Below are 19,473 nucleotides of genomic sequence, written 5' to 3'. Positions count from 1 at the left end.
AATTCCTTTATTAAAAATTAATAAAACATGTAAATTATAACTCTTAATAATTGATTATTATTTTATAATAACTTCTTATAATCAAACAATTAATTAAATTAATAAAATAATTAAATCAAATGTAAATTATATGATTCAGATAATATTTTTCCAACAATGAAAACATGTGAGTGTATGTTTAGAACTAAATTTAAAATGTGGATAATGAGTCACGAGTCTGTCTTCGCATCAATCGGAAGTTGCCGTGTTTGGAAGTTGGGCTTGTTTGGTTCCTCCCTAGGTGACCCATCACCACTGGTCCCACAGATCCTCTGATAAAAATGAGTGATGGATCCAACGGCTGACATATAAGTTGCATGAAAAACGAGTAAAACTTGTCTCTATCTATTGTGCAACAACCCATGAATATTATAATTAGAATCATCATTCCAGATAACATTAACAACGCACAAGTCAGAACACACAACACACATCCACATTCCGATGGAGGAGGAGTCTTTCTCATACTCATACTCATGGGAGAATTGGGATCTTCATATGGTAAGTAAAATTAAACCTTCATTCATATTATAATTAAGGATCCGTGTCTTGTTTCTTAATTTTGTGATTAAATAATAAATTGTTGTAGGAAATGGATTACAACGACGACGACGAGGAGTTTCTGAGAGACATCCTTCAGCAACCAGCCTTCGATGACTCCAAAGTGTCTGAAAATGATTCCAAAACGCCTCGTCGTTTTGCTTCTTCTCCCCAGACATTCATTCTGTCCTTCGATGACTCCACCATGGTACCGGCCACACCCGAACCCTCTTCGAATAACTCTACAACTTTACCTGCCAAACGGGCCTTGGGCCCAGAAGCGGTAGCAAGGCCCAATCAAGGAGCTAAGAAGGTTAGAAGCTCTTCTCAGACGGTGGATCACATAATGGCCGAGAGAAGAAGGAGACAAGAACTAACAGAGAGGTTCATAGCACTTTCAGCCACGATTCCCGGCTTGAACAAGGTAATCACTTCTCTTCTATTTTATATTCTCAAAATTCAGATGCCTCAGATTTTCTTACTTTAACTATATATTATGATAGTAGGTATAATATTATTAATAATCATTCATGTTACTCCTACACGATGAAATCTGACTTATTTTAAATTGAATAATAATTCTTCTGGTATTTATCAATAAATGAATAGAAAAACATTACTTTTATTAAAATATAAATTAAATTATCTTACTTTGACTTGATATTTATCAAAATCATTATTTGGGAGTCGTTGCGGGTGCGTCACCGATCACATGCAATATTCTATAATATACACTCATTAATTAATTCCTCTCTGTAGCAAAATTTAAAAAACTGTTGGATTGAAGTAGGGGAAAAAGGCTGCAAAATTTTTAGTATGAGTAGAGAGTGGCTGTCATGTTATAAATATGAGTTTATATAAGTCACCGCTGGATGAAAGGCACGTGGCACATGATTAGAAAATAAAGTTGCATATATATGCTAGCTAGAGAGAGAAAGAATGTAATTGTAAAACTGGCATGTATAGACAGACAAGGCCTCGGTACTGCGAGCAGCAATAGATTATGTGAAAGAACTCAAAGAACAAATTCAGGAACTCGAAAAACAAGACAAAACAAGGAGCTTGCTGAAGAAACGGGATCCATCTAATATTCCCGAGATAGAAGCAAGAGTGTTGGGAAAGGAAGTGCTCATTGAGATTCACTGTGAGAAACAAAATGGTATTCAGTTTATATTATTGGACCACCTTGAAAATCTTCATCTCACTGTCACCGCTAGCAGTGTCTTACCATTTGGAAATTCTGCTCTAAGCATTACCATCACAGCTCAGGTATGCAACTTTTATGTTCTAAATGCATAATTATTACTAGAATTAATTAATTGCGTCAACACTCTTTAGAGTGTAATTTAATCACACACAGTCTTATATGTTTATTGCAGATGGGTGAGGCGTACAAGATGACGGTGGATGATCTAGTGAAAAACATCAGACAAGTGCTCCCAGACTCGCATGTGCTCAGCGACAGTGATCCGTACTAGTGTATCAAACAGCAAGTTGTATGTTGTCTATGGAATTAGAAACTTTTGTTTTTCTTGCTCTCTTTCATTTTGGCTTGTATTCTTGTTGATCTTAACTAATAAACAAAATGTATGTTTGGAATGAGTTTATGTTCCGTATCCACTGGAATATATATCATAAAAGTTCTTTTTACTTGGCAAATATATAACCAAATATACGGGTAGACGAAAATATTTTTTAACCGACTTTTTGAAATTGATGTCCGCTATAAAAATTAAAAGGAATTGAACTATTTTTATAAAAGAATAAAATTTCAAGGTGTAAAACATTGTATAACTCAATGGATTCTTAAAGAATAGTGTCGGATTTTTCGACGCTAAACTTAAAATAAATTTAAATTAAATATTTTAAATTTAGCGTCAGAAAAGCTGAAGCTATATTAGCTTTTCCGACACTATTTGTGTTGGCTATTAACCGACACTTATTTTTTACCGCTTATTTATTTTGTAGTGTTATAAATCGATTTTATGAGGATGAGTTAGGTCCAAATTCATTATTCTAAGAGGGAGTGTATCAAGAAAAAACTCAAATTCCTCCTTTCTTAGATTATTAAAAAGGATTACTCATTATTTATCCACTTAAAAATAAGTGGGGAATCTCCCACCTTATAAGTCAATGTTGTAGGATATGATTTAATGACTCATACTTCAAAAATAAAAATATATAAAAAAAATTATGCAAATTTGATTGAAGGATGAACCAATCGAATCAAGTTGAATTACTAATTTTTAGGCTTAAAGCTAACAAATTTATCTAACACAATAATTTTTATATGTTTTTTTTTATAAAATTTAAATAAAATAAAGGATCTTGATATTGTCGCCTTTATGTTGTCATAGCCGCCATATAATAGCATGCGTATCTTGGATTAGGCATTTGTGGTCTCCATCCTCATTGCTCATTTCAATATTAGGAAATATGATCTGTATCAAGAATCATGGTGCCTGCAAAACTCGCATAAAATGGCAAAAGCATACAATACAAACTGATCAAGAAAACTAAATCAGGTAAAATAAAAGAGAGTTGCTATAAAACCTAAATAATTCTAAGAATTTTGATACAATGATTATTTTTTAACTAATATTTAATATTATATATTTTTAGTTAATTTTTAAATAATAAATTTTAAAAATTATAAAAACAAACAAAATTAAATCTCAAAATATTAATTTGGTTTAGATTTCAAATATATTTAAATTGATCTCAATCGAATCGCACTTAATTTTTTATTTAATTTAAATAATTTTAAAATCAATAATTGATCTAAATTACATTATAAACACTCCGATTATTATTATTATTATTATTATTATTATTATTATTATATATAATAATTTATATCACAGTACAAAAATAAATTATGTCTCATATGTCCACAAATATATGTTGGTGTATGGTTTAAATATCATTTAATGATTCAAGAGACTTGAATTTTATACCAATCAAAAGCTAGATCTCTATTTTTTTAATGTATATATTTTCTAATTCGATTAGGTGGCCGAGTATGACAACACTCTTTTAATATATATAGAGAAAGAAAGAAAGAAAGAAGAAATACACTTACTTCAAGGGTTAAATATATGTTGGTGTATGGTTTAAATATCATTTAATGATTCAAGAGACTTGAATTTTATACCAATCAAAAGCTAGATCTCTATTTTTTTAATGTATATATTTTCTAATTCGATTAGGTGGCCGAGTATGACAACACTCTTTTAATAAATATAGAGAGAGAAAGAAAGAAAGAAGAAATTCACTTACTTCAAGGGTAAGTCTTGATAAACTTATTTCACTAAATACTTCATATTCTACATTAAATTTCAATTATCTAACCACTAAATTCAAAATTTTTAAGTATAGATCAAATCTACAAAATTTTAAAAATTTTGTAAACTATTTGATACTTTATTTTATTAATTTAAATTGACAAATAATCATAAAAATATCTTATACATTGATTTGAATTTATATATAACAAAGTATCATATATTTTTTAATTTTTAAAAATTTGTAAATATAACATTGTGCAATTATATTAATAATTGTTGATCTTATTGATTAATTGTTATTGTGATTAGTTGTTTATTAGTTGTAAAACTCTAAGGATTTGGGAATCCTAATGAGTTTTGTTGTATTAAGAGTTATTGTGATCTGAGATCAAGTTGACCAATTAGGGAAAAGTAGGATTGGGTAGATGGACCTGGGTCTGCTGACCGGTCCTAAGTCCGCGAATTTCGCAGATAACGAACCCATTTTTTTCAAATTCGTATGACTATGTTTAATTTTTGAGCCCGGCTCATGAAGTCCGCGGACTTGGCGAATTTAATCCGCAGACTCGTGGGCTAGTCCGCGGACTTCACTAATTAATATTTTTAAATATTACGATATTAATAGTAAGTTGTGTATTTAATTTTTTAAATTATTATGACATTAAAATTATGTTTAGTTGGTATGTATTTGTCATTTAAATTGCTTTTATGACATTTTGATGCTTTTATTATTGAAAGTTTGGTACTATTATTTAAGTATTTGTAATTATTTTTATTTTAATATTTTAATATTTAGTATTTTAAACCATTTTAACTATTGATAAATTTTAGTATGATAAAATTTAGCTTATAAATAAAAAATATTATTTTTTCTAATTTTATGTATTTTTATTTTTTTAAAATTTATTTTTTTGAACCATTATTTAGGCCCGCGAACCGGTCCGTTATCCGCGGATTTTGGCAGGCCGGATACGGACTTAAAAAATAAGTCCATTTATTTTACGGACGGGACTTATCCGACCCATATAAAACGCGGGTTTTACGGACCGGGCCTTAAATGGGTCGGACTGGCTGTCTGTATACCCACCCCTAGGAAAAAGTATATAAGGTATTTTTTTAAGTGGATCTCATAAGTTCATTTCATTAAAGAAGTTAGAAAGAGGAATTTGGAGTTGAAGAAAACCACCTTCACTTTTGACTTTGCATATTTTCTTCCATTATTCTTCCCTTGAGAGTGGATTTTGGTGGTTGGTTGGAGATTCAGAGCTTCATAGTCAAGAATTATAGTTGTTGTGACCATCCCGAGTTGGTAAAAAAAACTCCATTTTCTTCCTTCTTCATCTTTCTCAATGACTTAAGGTGAAGGGAGCTAAAACTTAGATTATTGATGAATTATAGAGTTGAAAAATGCTTGGTTCTCACTAAATTCATGATTGTGTCGATGATTGAGATTAGTACTAGGTGTCGGGCATGAGTTAGACAAGAGCTCTTTGACTTGGTCACATTGGACGCAAGTAGATTAGCACCGAGTGTAGGTGAGCCAAATACTTTCTACCTCAATGACGTCGAGCGCTAGGAGAATGACATTAGGCATGAATTGCTGAATGAAAAATTTGTTGTTTTCTTTTAACAAATTGTTGAACACGTATGTTTTAAGTTGGATTACTCACATGTTGTATGTTTTTGTATGATTCTAGTTCATTGAATATTGATATAGGATGATGTATATTGACAATTAAGGTTCTTAAAGTTGTAAGTTGTTGAGAGTTGAATTGTAGTGGAGTTGCATGTTGCGTATTGTGGATAGTAGTTGTGTTGATAATACTTAAGCCATGAACTTGAGTTGTGTTGATTGACTTAGAACTAGAGAATATATGCTTTAAAATATGAATATCCCATTGAGTGGATATGGTGTTGAGGTGCTCTACAAGCCTAATTGTTGAAAAGTCTTCTTGAGAAATTCATTCTTGAAGTGGAGTACTGAGTCTCCTCTAGGTCCTTAGTTGATATAATATGGGGTAGGTCGAGCCATATTGAACATTAAACGACCAAATGTAGATCTATATGGGGCAAGGTTGATTCATATGTGTATGAAGTGATCAAATAGAGTAAGGTACAAAGTTGGGGGTGTATTACACTTAGTACAATACAACAACTACGCAATAGAATACACAAAGAATTTACTAAACCAGGGTTGATTCATATGGGGCAGGTTGAGCGATATTGAACATTAAACAACCAAATGTAGATCTATATGGGGCAAGGTTGATTCATACGTGTATGAAGTGATCAAATCGAGTAAGGTACAAAGTTGGGGGTGTATTACACTTAGTACAATACAACAACTACGCGGTGGAATACACAAAGAATCTACTAAACAAGGGTTGTCATGCAACAACACCTAGACATTTATACAACATATATATGTATAAGATGCAAAAAACATAAAACAGTCCTTATCAATTTTGACTTTAAAACATAAAGCCCCTTATGGGGTTATAATTAAACCATGTATGTATATACAAGTATACATCTAGTAAACCATACTAAAAACATAGAAGCCATGGTGTTGGTCAAGTGTCTCAAAAACAACTACTATATCATAACCGCACAACAAAACAAAGCCATCTCCAACATGGTCATCCACCAAGTGTGCCCTCCAACCTAATCTTGTCATGCTCTTATATTAAGTATGATCATTGTGGTATAACAATATAAAAAAATAAAGGTAAGCTTATGAAAAAAAATGACATATCATAAGATATAAGAAATAAGAAACTTATAACAACATATACAACTAAAGCAACAAGTTAGCTTTTCAAATTAAAAGCATAGAAATAACTTTAGTAATACTCAAAATTTAACAACTTAAATATGTTGATCAACTTAAAAGCATTGAAGCAATATAAGTAACTTAACATCAGGTTAGCTTCACAACATTATAGCATAACATCAATTGGAACAACATTCCAATAATCAATTGAACATAACTAAGTAATTGAACAACGAGGTCAACTTCAACCACAACTAAACAACATTAATCACAACTTTCAACAATTAATACAACTTATAACATGTATAACATTCTCAACATAAACAACTTTAATCACAACTTAAACAATAAATGTGTTGTTGCACATATCAACTTATGGAAATCTTTCACAACAAAGGTGAGTAGTCTAAGTGACTTGACCTTATCGAATCACTATGTTTGACCTATCATAACCAGATCAAGTATTTACACTTCACACCTCCTTGAGCACCTAGTAAACAACTTAAACTGGTTTCTCGAGTTTCACCATTTAAACTAGAAGTCTAGTACTATTGTCAAGGTAAAACAATTTTTTAGGTGTAAGCCTAACAGAACCTTAACATGCATGTCTAAGTCTCATATAGAATCAGTCCATCGACTATCATCCAAATACTACGCATGTTTTCAACAATCACTTATAAATTTTATTCCTCGACTTCATACCTTACTGAATTGGTCACTTCTTAATCAATATGCCTCGACCTCCATCATATATATTGTTTTTAATTGAAAAATCAAGAAGAAACAAAAACTTCCCACTTAAGAGGCAATTTACTCACTGAAGGATTTCAACTTTGGTCAGCCTAAGCAACACAACTGATATCCATGCAAATGGATATTTTGATTTCAAGACTTCTCTTTCCTCAAGTTTTTTTATACAACTTCATTTCATACATCTTCAAACAATAAAAAACTTACTTCTTAATCAACTTATATTCACAACTTAAGTATAATGAAATAATTCAACACAATTTATACAAAAATTGAAATATTATCCAATTTATATAACTTAAACAATTTATCGTGCTTCATTTCAACCTTCTACAAAATGATTCATCAATCATAAACAACATAATATAATACTGCTTCACAATTATTCAATCTACAATAACAATATGATAGGTAAAAACATAAATATATTGAATGATTGAAAAATTTCCAAGCCAATTTGGCTTCAAAATGGCCTTTGGCTTATTTTCACCCAGCCAAGTTGACTTCAATATGGTCTAGATCCTATTTTTGTCCATCCATAAAAATTTGGCCCAATCAATTTGACTTGAAACACCTTTTCAGGTGAATTTGTCCAAATTTCACCAGGTCAAGGAAATTTGGCCCAACCAAATTAATTTCATAATGATCTTGGCCCCAATTTTTCCTAACCTTAAAACTTTGGACCCAACAAAATTATGTTGATTTGACATGCAAAAACATCACTTTTGATAATGCTTACCTCATCAACTTCATCTACAAGTTCAAAAATTGAAATTCAAACCATGGAAAGGATTATAAACAACTTAGATAATACAAATCTAACCTTAAATTCAACATGCAACATAATTACATCAAGAAATCATCAATTTTTGGGTTTTGATTCATCAACCCCAAAACCCCAATTTCACCATCTTCAATAACTACCTTAAAAATAACAAATTAAGCCACCAATGGACAAATTAGCAACAAATACAATATGCTAACACTTCAAAGAATCAAACATACCTTAATTGCTCTAGAAAACAAGGAAGAAAGGAAGAAAACTTGAGACCTCCAAACTTTCATACTATGACTTCTCTTTAAGATTTTCAACTCCTAAACTTGAATCTCAGTTTCTAACACACCAATTAACGATCAGGGAAAGAAAAGAGGTCTTCAAATGAAATCAGATCGAAGATCAAAATTTGTTGGCTTTAAAACACCTCTCTCTAACTTCTCTCTAAGATTCTAGAGTCATGAACTTATAAAATTCATTTCTTAGAATTCGCCTGATATGCCTTAGCCTTCCTCAGTCAACTCTCACACACTTAAGCTATATCTTATATAACTTAAGTTTAGAGTTATCTCAACTCTAACTTTGATCCCATAAAGGCTAAAAATAACTAAACAACATTAAATATAATTTTTAATTACATATATCACAAATATACATAATTAAGAAAGAACGTGGTGTTACAAGAGACCAAAATTCCTAACTACGTACTGGAAGGGGTGCAATATTTGGAGGGTAGTCGACGGATTAATTCCATAATAAACTTAATTATGGTAGATTCACACGCAAGTTATTCTACTTTGACAAGAATACTGAATTTTCTTAATTTAAGTGTTGAAATCCGAGAAACCATGTTGTGTTGTGAATTTTTATCTAATTTTGTTGTTGATCTAATGAGCCCAAAAAGATCACATTATTAAGTTAGTTCAATAGGGTCAAGCCACTTAAATTTCTTACTTGTGTTATAAACAATCCCTTAGTTGAATGCGTAATAACGGCGCATATAATTGATGTGTTATATATGCATATGATGTGTTAATATGTTGTGTTGTTCATATGCTAAGTTAAGATGTTGATAAGTTGTATTGTAAGTTGAGTTGTTACAGTTGAAAACCTTGATGAGTACGCACGCATGTACACACATTTTGTTTCATGTATATCCATGAATTACTTGCATTGTAATTCTAATTTAGTTAAATTTATGTTTTCTGTTGCTATAGTTACTGAGCTATAAAGTGTAGGGACATGTCGGGTAGTTACAATAAACTGGATTTATACATTAAATATCCAAGAATTACTAGCATTGTAATTCTAATTTATATATTAAAAAACTTTTAATTCATTGATTGAATCATTGAAATTTAATGTAGATATGAATTATTGAGTGGAATAATAAGTTTATCAAGACTTTATCTTAAAATAAGTTGATTTCTCCTCATATATATATATATATATATATATATATATATATATATATATTAATCGAAGTTATTGGGATCCTTTCCTTTGACCACCAATCATCTTTGCCTTCGGAAGTACTCAACTCTTTCCAATCCCACATCTGTCCCGGTAGGCTTCTTAATACCATTTTCATGAATAGGACACATGGATGTGCAGGAATATTCAAAAGCAGCACCGGAAAGATAACACACAAAAATGTTGCATTATTTAGGGAAAGACTCGCAATTCTCACAAAGCCACGAAACTTGCAACAAAGAGATAGAAGCTAGCTTACACAAGTTTGCATAGCACTAAAGTACGAAAATGATAAAGATATCATTGAAGCACACTTTCTTTGTCTCTTATTCTTGGGATTTTCTGAGCCTCTTTCTCTCTCTATTTCTTTTACAAAATCCAAAGGCAAATAGCTACTCGTCACTCCATGCAAGCAAGGCCAAATCTCTTGGTCCAAAGAATGAGCATAGTGCAAAACACAAAACTTCGCGTGCTTCGTCCTCTAGTTCTCTACGATTTCTTGGAAAACCCCACCTTCTCTTTCTCCAATCGCACACACGCCCATGCTTGTATGCTTATTGTGTATTGACCAACATTCTTTGTAATTCTCATAGAATGTTTATTGAAAGAATAATGTTACGTGAATTAATTAATTATTTATAAATTTACAAGAAAATAATAGTTGCACACTATATGGGTGGTTTTTTATATTTGGTAAAAATATCATATGATCAATTATTAATGTTCTCCTTTACAACCTTTTGTTAAATTAAATATCTTACACGCCATTTATCAAAGTGATTAAGTGAATATAATATATATAAAAAAATAATAATAATTGATGGTACATAACCTAATTGTTCCATAGTAGACGCTTAGGACTACCTTGGAAAATGTCTAAACTATGCGGTGCGTGTGTGGGGGCGAGAGAGTTGAGTTATGTGGATTCTTTTGCATAGAATGTTGAGAAAGGCACATTTTTAAAGAGATTGACTTCTGATACAAGGTTCAACTAAAGACAAATGAGGATGAGGGAGATGGTTTACCTAAATTAATGCTTGCACGTACTATATGTACACCGTAGACCGAAACCGAAGATTATACATGAGAGAATATTCATTCATTATTTTATATATATTTGAAGCGAGAATTCAATTTTTTACATGTGTTTTTGTTTACCATATGGAAAGCTCGGTTTTCAAGTTTATACATGTGAAGTTGATGGGAAAGACACTTTGAAGGTAAGTATAAGTAATTATTGAATTTAGCAGTTAATATAATAAAGTGTTACCTTCTTCAAAAACACTATTAACTGCTAAACGCTAATTAATTGATTGTTCTCCCAGTAAATACTCTCTGCCCTCTAAGTATATAAGTGATAACAAATAAATGGATGTAACATTTATTATCAACGCTGAGTAGAGGTGAAATAGTAATTAAATCTCGTAACACATGTTAAACATTAATAATTGATTGTTATCACGGTATAAATATAGGCCAAAAAAGTTATCGTAAAATATTTTTTTAAAAATCGAGTAAGAGTTACTTCTTAAAAAAGTTTTGAAAATTAATAATACTTATTTTTAAAGCAAGTAATTTAGATAGACACATTAAAATATGAAAAATTGTTTATTTTATATTAAAATAAATAAACAAAAACACCCATTTCTATCCCCTAAGCATAACAAGTAGTAACTAATAAATTCAACACTTTATTACCAACACTTAAAAAAAGGTGACTAGTAAATCTCACATAACACAAGTTTTATACATATTACTCACATCTCATCACAAATTAAGGGGAAGTTTTCCATGCACCGTAAATTCTCACATCTCATTACATATTAGATGTGACAAAATTATAACATGCATGTGTAAAATTAAAAGACTAAGACCAACTATCTAAATAACAAACTGGTTATAAAAGCAAAGTTCGGCACGCTTTGTATAGTCCTCTCTCTCTTTTATTCTTCAGAAAATATATTTTTATACATAGATCATCTTATTCATATAATTACATTACATGCATGATGCATCTCATAAATTCAAGGAAGCGCGTTTTATGTTAAAACTATTTATGTTTAAAATGCAGAAAAATAATCGAAATACAATTTTGTATAAAATTTAAGAAAACTAAATCTGTATAAGTATAACTTAACGTACCCTTTTGATTATAATAATATTAATTTTATTATTAATTATTATGGATGATAAAATTATTCATACTCATGTATATATGTAAAAATTCATCATAAATAATAAACAGGTAGTCAAATAATAAACAAGTACTCTAAATGAATATATATATATAAATAATAAAATATAAATATTTTTTTATTTGTTTATAAATAAGATGGAGACATCTTTGCTAGTTTCATACTCGCTAGTACTTGTTAAATAATATTATTTAAATATTTATATTTTTATCTAATATTTTTATATTATTTTAATATTTAAAAAAATTATTAATTATAAGTTTAAAAATTAATATTAATTATTTACCTTTAAAATTTAATATACTTAATATTAAATATAAATTTAAAATTATTTATAATATCTTTTAATTTTTAAAAAATTTACAAATATCTATAAATATCCTTAAATATTTATTATATATATATATATATATGAAATAATTACTGAGCGGATTTTTAATTAATGGGCCGAATACGATGCCTTATTATCCGCTACCCGTCCCACGGGGCTATTGCTATCTCTATTAATTAATATGATTAATTATTACGTCTAATTAAGTCCTAACAAAGTTTTACAAACGTGATATAAAGAAAATACTGGGCAAATTTTGCAATCTTTGGTGATGAAAGGTAATGTGAAGGGGAAAGTCGAAATCAAATCTCTCTGCATTAATTGTTAGCAATGCATCTGCTTCTGCCCTATCTATTCCATCACCTTTGCATAATTGCTTTGTGACCTTTGAAAGACACCCCTCCTGACATCATGCATAAATCACTATGCAATCGCATCGAGCATTTTGCGTCGTGCATGCATTATTTTTTGGTTTAAATAAAGCGATGATCATAATTACTATCTATAACAATAATCATAATATTTTATTTTCAATCTACACAATCTTATAGCTTTACTAGAAAGCACAATTGAAAGTCGTACCCGATAGAAAAACTTTGAATTAATTAATACGAGGGCAGGTGTAATTAATTATGGAAAGTTTGAACTTATAATAGCAAGCTAGCACATATTAGTAATGGTAATGGTAGTGGATATATTCTTCAGGTGGTTTTCCCCTCTGGTTACTTGCGTGTATCTATCTGCTGATAGTAAAAAAGAAAAGGATTTGCACAGTTAATCATGTGTTTTGCAATGGCAGTCAAACAATCTTTTCCTTGACGTAAACCCTGACGCTCTTCTCATCTCATCGGATCAGATTATAATGTATTATTCTGCATAATTCCTTTTTCTCTCTCTCTTCCAATATCATCGTAAATTCACTAATACAAATCATGCTTTGTATTGTGACTTCTGAGGATCAGGATCTCTTAAATAATTTTGAATTATATGATATAAAGTAAACTGTATGTAGTTTTGTTTTTAAAAGGAGATCCATGTTCCAACATGTAGTTACTAATTTCAGATATATATAACATAACTTTCTCATCCTGCTGATCAATGATTTCCATTCCTCATCTCATTTCGTTGTAAAGATTGATTTTTGGTTTGGAATGTAAAATAATAATTAACATACGTTTGTCACGAACTAACTCATTAAACTATATGTTTGTTTATTCCAGACAAAATTTTAGCTTTGGACACTGATCCATTGGAGGTGTTTGGAATAAAAAATAAACATAAACTCGGTGTATGTTAGTCTTTTAGTTCATAACTATCTCCAAACATATATTTACATTACAATAATAAATCATTGCTCGTCGCTTTAATTACATAGAAAATTGGAATTTGTACACTAATAATTAAGCCATTAATTTAAATAATATTGAAATGAATCTCTTTAAAAATATATATATTAAATTTGAGTTTTACACTAAAAAAAATGTAGTTAAAAAAATTCACTAAAAGTAATTAGTTAATTTTTTAATTAATGTGAAATCAAATATATCATTATATAGCCTCTGACTTGTGCTTTTTTTCCATTTCTTTATCTCCTCTAACTTAACGCAAACATAGCCCAATCCCACATGGTGTACTAGAAACTAGAAAGTGAGCCTAAAAATATCTCTAATAGAGTTGTTTATAAACAATTTTCTGTGTCACATCATTATTATATTAGTTCTGATCTATTTTATGAGTTGTTTAAATTTTAGTAAAATTACTTTTATAAATAACTTTGCTAAAATTTAAACAACCTAAAAAGTAAACAAGAACTAATATAACAATAATATGACACATATAGAATTGCTTATAAGCAACCCCGTTAGATATACTTTAAGTTAAATTACATTTTTCATATTATACAAATACTCAAATAAAATTTGACTTGTATTCCTTCTTTCAAGATTTTTTATGATGCAATATTTATGTGCTTTTGGTTACATCTCTCTTAGTCATATTTTACATTTTTAATTTCTCTAAGACTTCAAAGAGTAAAAAACAAAACAAACAAACATGACACAAAAATATTTTTTAAAAACATGTAGTATAAATGAAGTTTATTACTGATATATAGAGTGGAGGGGCCCGGGCTACATTAGGTAGTGAAAGTTCAAAGTTGTGTGTATTCCTACAGGGCACAGGCTAGAAGCAGCCTAGGAAAGACAAACATGTAGATACGAGGGATTACAGTCTTATCATATTTTACATCAATATCTTCATCTACATTTCCCTAATCAAATTTACTATTATTTCTTTTTTCTAAATAATATTTTTATTTCAAACCAATTTCCTTCGACTCAAACCGTATTATAAATACCTTCACATTGCTTCCGCCACTGCCACGGTTGACACGACTTAAACCTTCCCGTAACGATGAACGGCGAAGTCTTCTTACACGCGGTCGCAACCACCGCCACCGCCACCACTAACTTTTCTCTTCCCAAGCCCGAAACGGCGTCGTCGGAGTCGCTCGAAGGAATCGCCGCGGTGGTGGGAGAACGCGTCCTCTTCGGTCCCCCGCACCGCGCAACAACGCCGGAGCCGAAGAAGAGCGGCGGCGCGCCGGCGAGCAAGAGCTACCGAGGAGTGAGGAAGAGGCCGTGGGGGCGGTGGTCGGCGGAGATCCGCGACCGTATCGGGCGGTGCCGGCACTGGCTGGGGACGTTCGACACGGCGGAGGAGGCGGCGCGTGCGTACGACGCGGCGGCGCGGCGACTGAGAGGCGCGAAGGCGCGTACGAACTTCAAGATTCCGTCGGTGTTGCCGCTATTGGCTTCGGAAGGGGTTAGTGGTGGTTCCGTGAAGGCGAAAAGTGGTCGCAGTAACGCGAGGAAGTGTTCCTCTGTGGAACAATTGTTCAGTGTGGTGCCTCAGCTTCAAAGAGATAATAACAACAATGGTGTTGTTGAGAATGGGAGTGTGGAGGTTGATTTGAAGCTTGGTGTGAATGTTAACTTTGGCGTTACGAGTGCTAGAATGGTGGTTTAGGTTATATAGTGTAATATATGTAAACATGTTACTTCTCACCTGAAGCTAGTGCTTTCTTTTTGTTTTAGTGGGCTTTGGTGGTGCATCAATGTTTTCACTAAACCTGGAAGAATTATATATGTACTTGAATGAGTGAGTTAAGGGCTTTGTCTTGAATGAACTATGCAGTATGCTTGAAATTAAGGCCTAAGGGACTCGGTATTAATGGTTGGAAACACGAGCAGATGGTGTCTTTGTTTGCCTAGTATTACGTATTATTAGTTATTTTAAGTTTTTTTTTCGTATATGTAGTGTAGATGTGAAATGATGTAAAGGCGTGGCAGAGGTATTTTGTGGCATCAAGAAGTGTAGAAGTTAACTGAGAGTTCTATTCCTGTGGTCTTGCAGTTGCGGTTGGAGAGAAGAGAAACTTCCTTAGGTCAGATATAAAAAAATGGGAGAGATAGAGAGAATTAGAGATTAAAAAAATATTGTGACAGGCCACTCTATCACAATGCAACAGTACAGCACTACAGCCGAGTCTTTTCCAAAAGTATATAATAAATTTAACTTAATATATTTTGGGAAAGAGAGTACGTTAGTAATTAGAGCATATGTAACGAGAGTTGTTTATAAGTAATTTTCTGTGTCACACTACTGATAAATTAACTCGGTCCACTTTATATGTTGCTTAAATTTTAGCAGAATTGCTTATAGAAGCAATTCTGCTAAAATTTAAGCAATTCATAAAGTGGATCAGAATTAATTTGACAATAATGTGATACTGGAGCACCCTCCATTGGAGATGCTCTTATAATTCTAAAATTTAACACTTTCCTAATATATTTTTATTATTTATCAAAATATAATGAGATTATAACATTGTGTGACTTTTATTTTTTATTTAATAAGTATATTCATTTTATATATTATTAAAAAATATTTCAACCGGTCAAAGTTTTGTTGCGAGTGTAATCAACTCTTCTTTCTTCTCTTTCAAAGAATTTAATGGTATGCATGACTCAAGAAAGTGGAAAGAAACAAATGGATGGAGAGTTAGATTATTTTGTAGGTTGTTTTATAGAAAAGAAAATTAAATTAAATATCAAAGTTTTCGATCTTTCCCATTTTATCTTATTGGAAAGGTGAATAATAAAATGTATGTGTATTAATTTGTAAATATTTTTTAGAAAAAATATTAACAACACATTTTAGCCTTAAGTTTGTTTGGGCTTAAAACCTGATAATTTAAAAAGAAAAAAAAAAGTAATTTAAAACTCGCAGCTCCAATTTAGTTGCTTCCTAATATAAGTAATTTTTTGCTTCTCTTTTTATGCTTTTGATCAGAATAAAATTATTCCATACATTTTTAAATTATCAATAAATGCTTTTACTAAAATACTTTTATTTTAGAATTTTTTTTAAGAAATAGATATATTATAACACGTTTTTTTTTATAACAAATTCTCTGTATTATTAACTGAAATATATTATAAACTTCGTTTTATTTCTTATTTAATATAAGTCCTCTAATTTTATAGTTTTGAGAAATTGAATAAAATGTTATATATTAAAAAGGAATCTCAATCTTACACAAAAATATTTTTTTTATCAAAATTTTTATAATAGTCAAAAAAAAGTGTATAATTTTTTTATGCATTTTTTACTTTCTAGTCGATGTGAGACTTGTAAGATGAGTACAAATATTCTTTAATTATCTTATCTCTAGTCGATGTAGGACTTGAAGATGATGGTTGTCTTCTATTCTTTAATTTTCTTATTTTTATAATTGTCTTATTTCCTAATTAATTATTTTATCAATAGGTGATGTGGAATTTAAATTTTTCTCAATACATCCCCTCAACTTTAGGGACTATTGAATTTAGTAATGGTGAGTAATCTGATACCAACTTAGAATAATAAATTATAGATCTAATTCAACCCTATAAAACAAACTGAGAGTTAACATCCATTTATATACTTTTTAATTATCTTATTTCTAGTCGATATGAGACTTAAGTTTTTCACAATAAATAATTATCGTTAATAGTAAATTTTAGTGTGATACAAATATATTTTTAATAGTCATTATATATTAGTTATTAATATTTTTATTAAATAATAAAATAAAGGCAATTAATTTATTATTGTTAAATAATTATTGCTAATAATAAATTTTGTTGTAATGATCATAAATTATAAAGATAAAAAAAAATTAAAAATATATAAATAAAAACTTTTAAAAAAATCTAAAAATGATGGGTGGAATGGTTCGACGCTGTAGGAACCGGTCGATCCGGCTTTCAGGATTTATTTCTTTAAATTATAGGAAATAAAATATAAAACAAGTGAAATTGAGAAATTAAAAAGTTTTTAAACTTTTTTTTTTTTCAATTTAACTCTCACATTCATACCGATGACAACATAAAAATTGAAACATATCACATTTTCCTTCCTTCTTCGAAGGAAATCCATTTTTTGGTAACTTTCTAACGAATCCATGCATTTACGCGTTCTGACATTGTCCAAACTGATTTAAACTTATTTAAATTTTGGTCTAAAGAATTCTCAGCATACTATAGTAATTCTCGAAATATGAACATCCAGGTAAATTAGGTTAGAAGAAAAATGGAAAATAAACAAAAGTAAATAACAAAATGATAATAAAAATAAATAAATAAAAACTAAATACATTTTTTATAAGCGACAAGTAATTTTTTATATATATAATAAGAAAGTATAATTTTTTCATATGGATTCGACTTTTATAAAAATAAAATAATACATCCTACTATGATTTTGTAAATAGAACTAGAAATTGAGCCTTAATTATTAATTAAAGAATTTAAGTATGAAAGTTACCATTTTACCTTCTATTCTATTACGAATTTGATTAAGTATATCAATTATCATAAGTAAATTGGATAGAAGTTCAAATTATCAAATTCATAAAGACTTAAGTTATAATTATTTAATTTAATTATAGTACTAGGACAGATGAATTAAAGAATTTTAAAATTATTTAACATGATCAAATATAAGAAATTTACAAAATTAAGGAATTAAAAAACATGTAATAAAGTAATGAAGAGTTTGAATTTAGATAATAATATGAACAGTTAAAGATTGATTTCACTAATCTTTCCCTTATAATCTACTCTAATTTTCATTCAATATTAGAAATTATATAGCTAATTCAATATTCCTAAAATATATTTAAACTATAGTTTCTTAGGCGAGTTACTATAGGTTGTTTAAGGAAAATCCTATTTTCTTGATAATTTTTGTTAAGCAATATGTTAAGGTCAAAGTCCTAAAAATTGACTAATAATACTTATTCATATTCCTAAAAAATAAGTGTTATCGGCGTTTTACCTAGATCGTAATTCTAAAAGGATTTTTCAACCTCACTTAAAATTATGAAAACATACACTGACCAAAACAAACATTAAGTATAAAGTAAAAAATGATTAACTGAATAAAAACAATGTATTAAATGAGAACAAAGAAGATTACATGAGTACAACAGTAACACTTATTACGCAAGAGAAGAAGGATATTCGATCGACCAAATTACAATAATGCTCTCACAAGAACTCTCTTTAATCTCTTTAAATTATGCTCAAAAAAATATTGATTGATCGAGAGAAAGACCTCCTAGAGACTCTATTTTTATTATATTCTTTAATGGGTTTTTAGGTGAGGTGTGCTCACTTGAAGCGCCCATGTGGCTTGTTTTGAGCGACTTTATGCATGCTCTAATGAGACTCTTTATTCTTTCTCGCTCAAAGCATTTTTGTAGTAGTTTTGAGCGAATTTCGTTCGCTATGAGCAAGTTGATGTGATCTTGTAGAAATATTTTTTGACTTCACTCACTCAAAGCTTTCATGTGGTAACTCTGACTGAATTTCATGCACTTTGAGCGAGTAACCAACTCACTTTAAACAAACAAAAATCACTTTCATGAGTTGGTTTCAGACTTAATTCACTTTAGGATGAGATTTGGTCGCTCTAAGCAAATTTCATTAACTTAGAGTGATCTTACATATAGTTTAAAATCATGGACCTCTTTCGAGATTTATATATAATTTCAAAAATATTAATTTTCTCCTAATATTATAGCTTAACAGAGAAGAACATTAAAAATATATAATATTTAAATAATTAAATTTTAAAATAAAATAAATTTCTGACTAAATATTTTGTGATAAAAATAAAATTTAAAGATATGAAATATATTGATAATTGCTTAAATTAAATAAAAACTATATCGATATTTATCATTATCATATAATGTTCCCTCT

At 29.8% G+C, this 19,473-nt stretch overlaps 2 protein-coding genes across 2 annotated transcripts; both read left to right on the top strand.

The window, feature by feature from the left end:
* The first annotated feature begins 354 nt into the window (after positions 1-354).
* On the top strand, positions 355-2,179 carry LOC109818148 (transcription factor bHLH18). The gene is made up of 4 exons (XM_020383551.3): positions 355-540; positions 629-1,003; positions 1,546-1,848; positions 1,959-2,179. The coding sequence occupies exons 1-4, from the start codon at positions 484-486 to the stop codon at positions 2,055-2,057; spliced, it is 834 nt and encodes a 277-aa protein (XP_020239140.1). The 5' UTR covers positions 355-483; the 3' UTR covers positions 2,058-2,179.
* Positions 2,180-14,555: 12,376 nt separating this feature from the next.
* On the top strand, positions 14,556-16,726 carry LOC109818142 (ethylene-responsive transcription factor ERF084-like). Its single transcript, XM_020383547.3, has one exon. The coding sequence runs from the start codon at positions 14,576-14,578 to the stop codon at positions 15,188-15,190; it is 615 nt and encodes a 204-aa protein (XP_020239136.1). The 5' UTR covers positions 14,556-14,575; the 3' UTR covers positions 15,191-16,726.
* The last annotated feature ends 2,747 nt before the right edge of the window (positions 16,727-19,473 follow it).

This window comes from Cajanus cajan, chromosome 5 (assembly GCF_000230855.2).
Source record: "Cajanus cajan strain Asha chromosome 5, NIPB_CcT2T_4, whole genome shotgun sequence".
Classification (NCBI taxonomy): Eukaryota; Viridiplantae; Streptophyta; class Magnoliopsida; order Fabales; family Fabaceae; genus Cajanus; species Cajanus cajan.
The sequence above is the reverse complement of the archived record's forward strand: the minus strand, read 5'-3'. Positions and strand labels throughout refer to the sequence as shown.

Coding starts and splice junctions, on each gene's coding strand:
- LOC109818148 (XM_020383551.3), top strand. CDS start 484: ATGGAGGAGGAGTCTTTCTCATACTCATACTCATGGGAGAATTGGGAT. Junction 1,004..1,545: donor CGATTCCCGGCTTGAACAAG/GTAATCACTTCT, acceptor TGGCATGTATAG/ACAGACAAGGCCTCGGTACT. Junction 1,849..1,958: donor GCATTACCATCACAGCTCAG/GTATGCAACTTT, acceptor TGTTTATTGCAG/ATGGGTGAGGCGTACAAGAT.
- LOC109818142 (XM_020383547.3), top strand. CDS start 14,576: ATGAACGGCGAAGTCTTCTTACACGCGGTCGCAACCACCGCCACCGCC.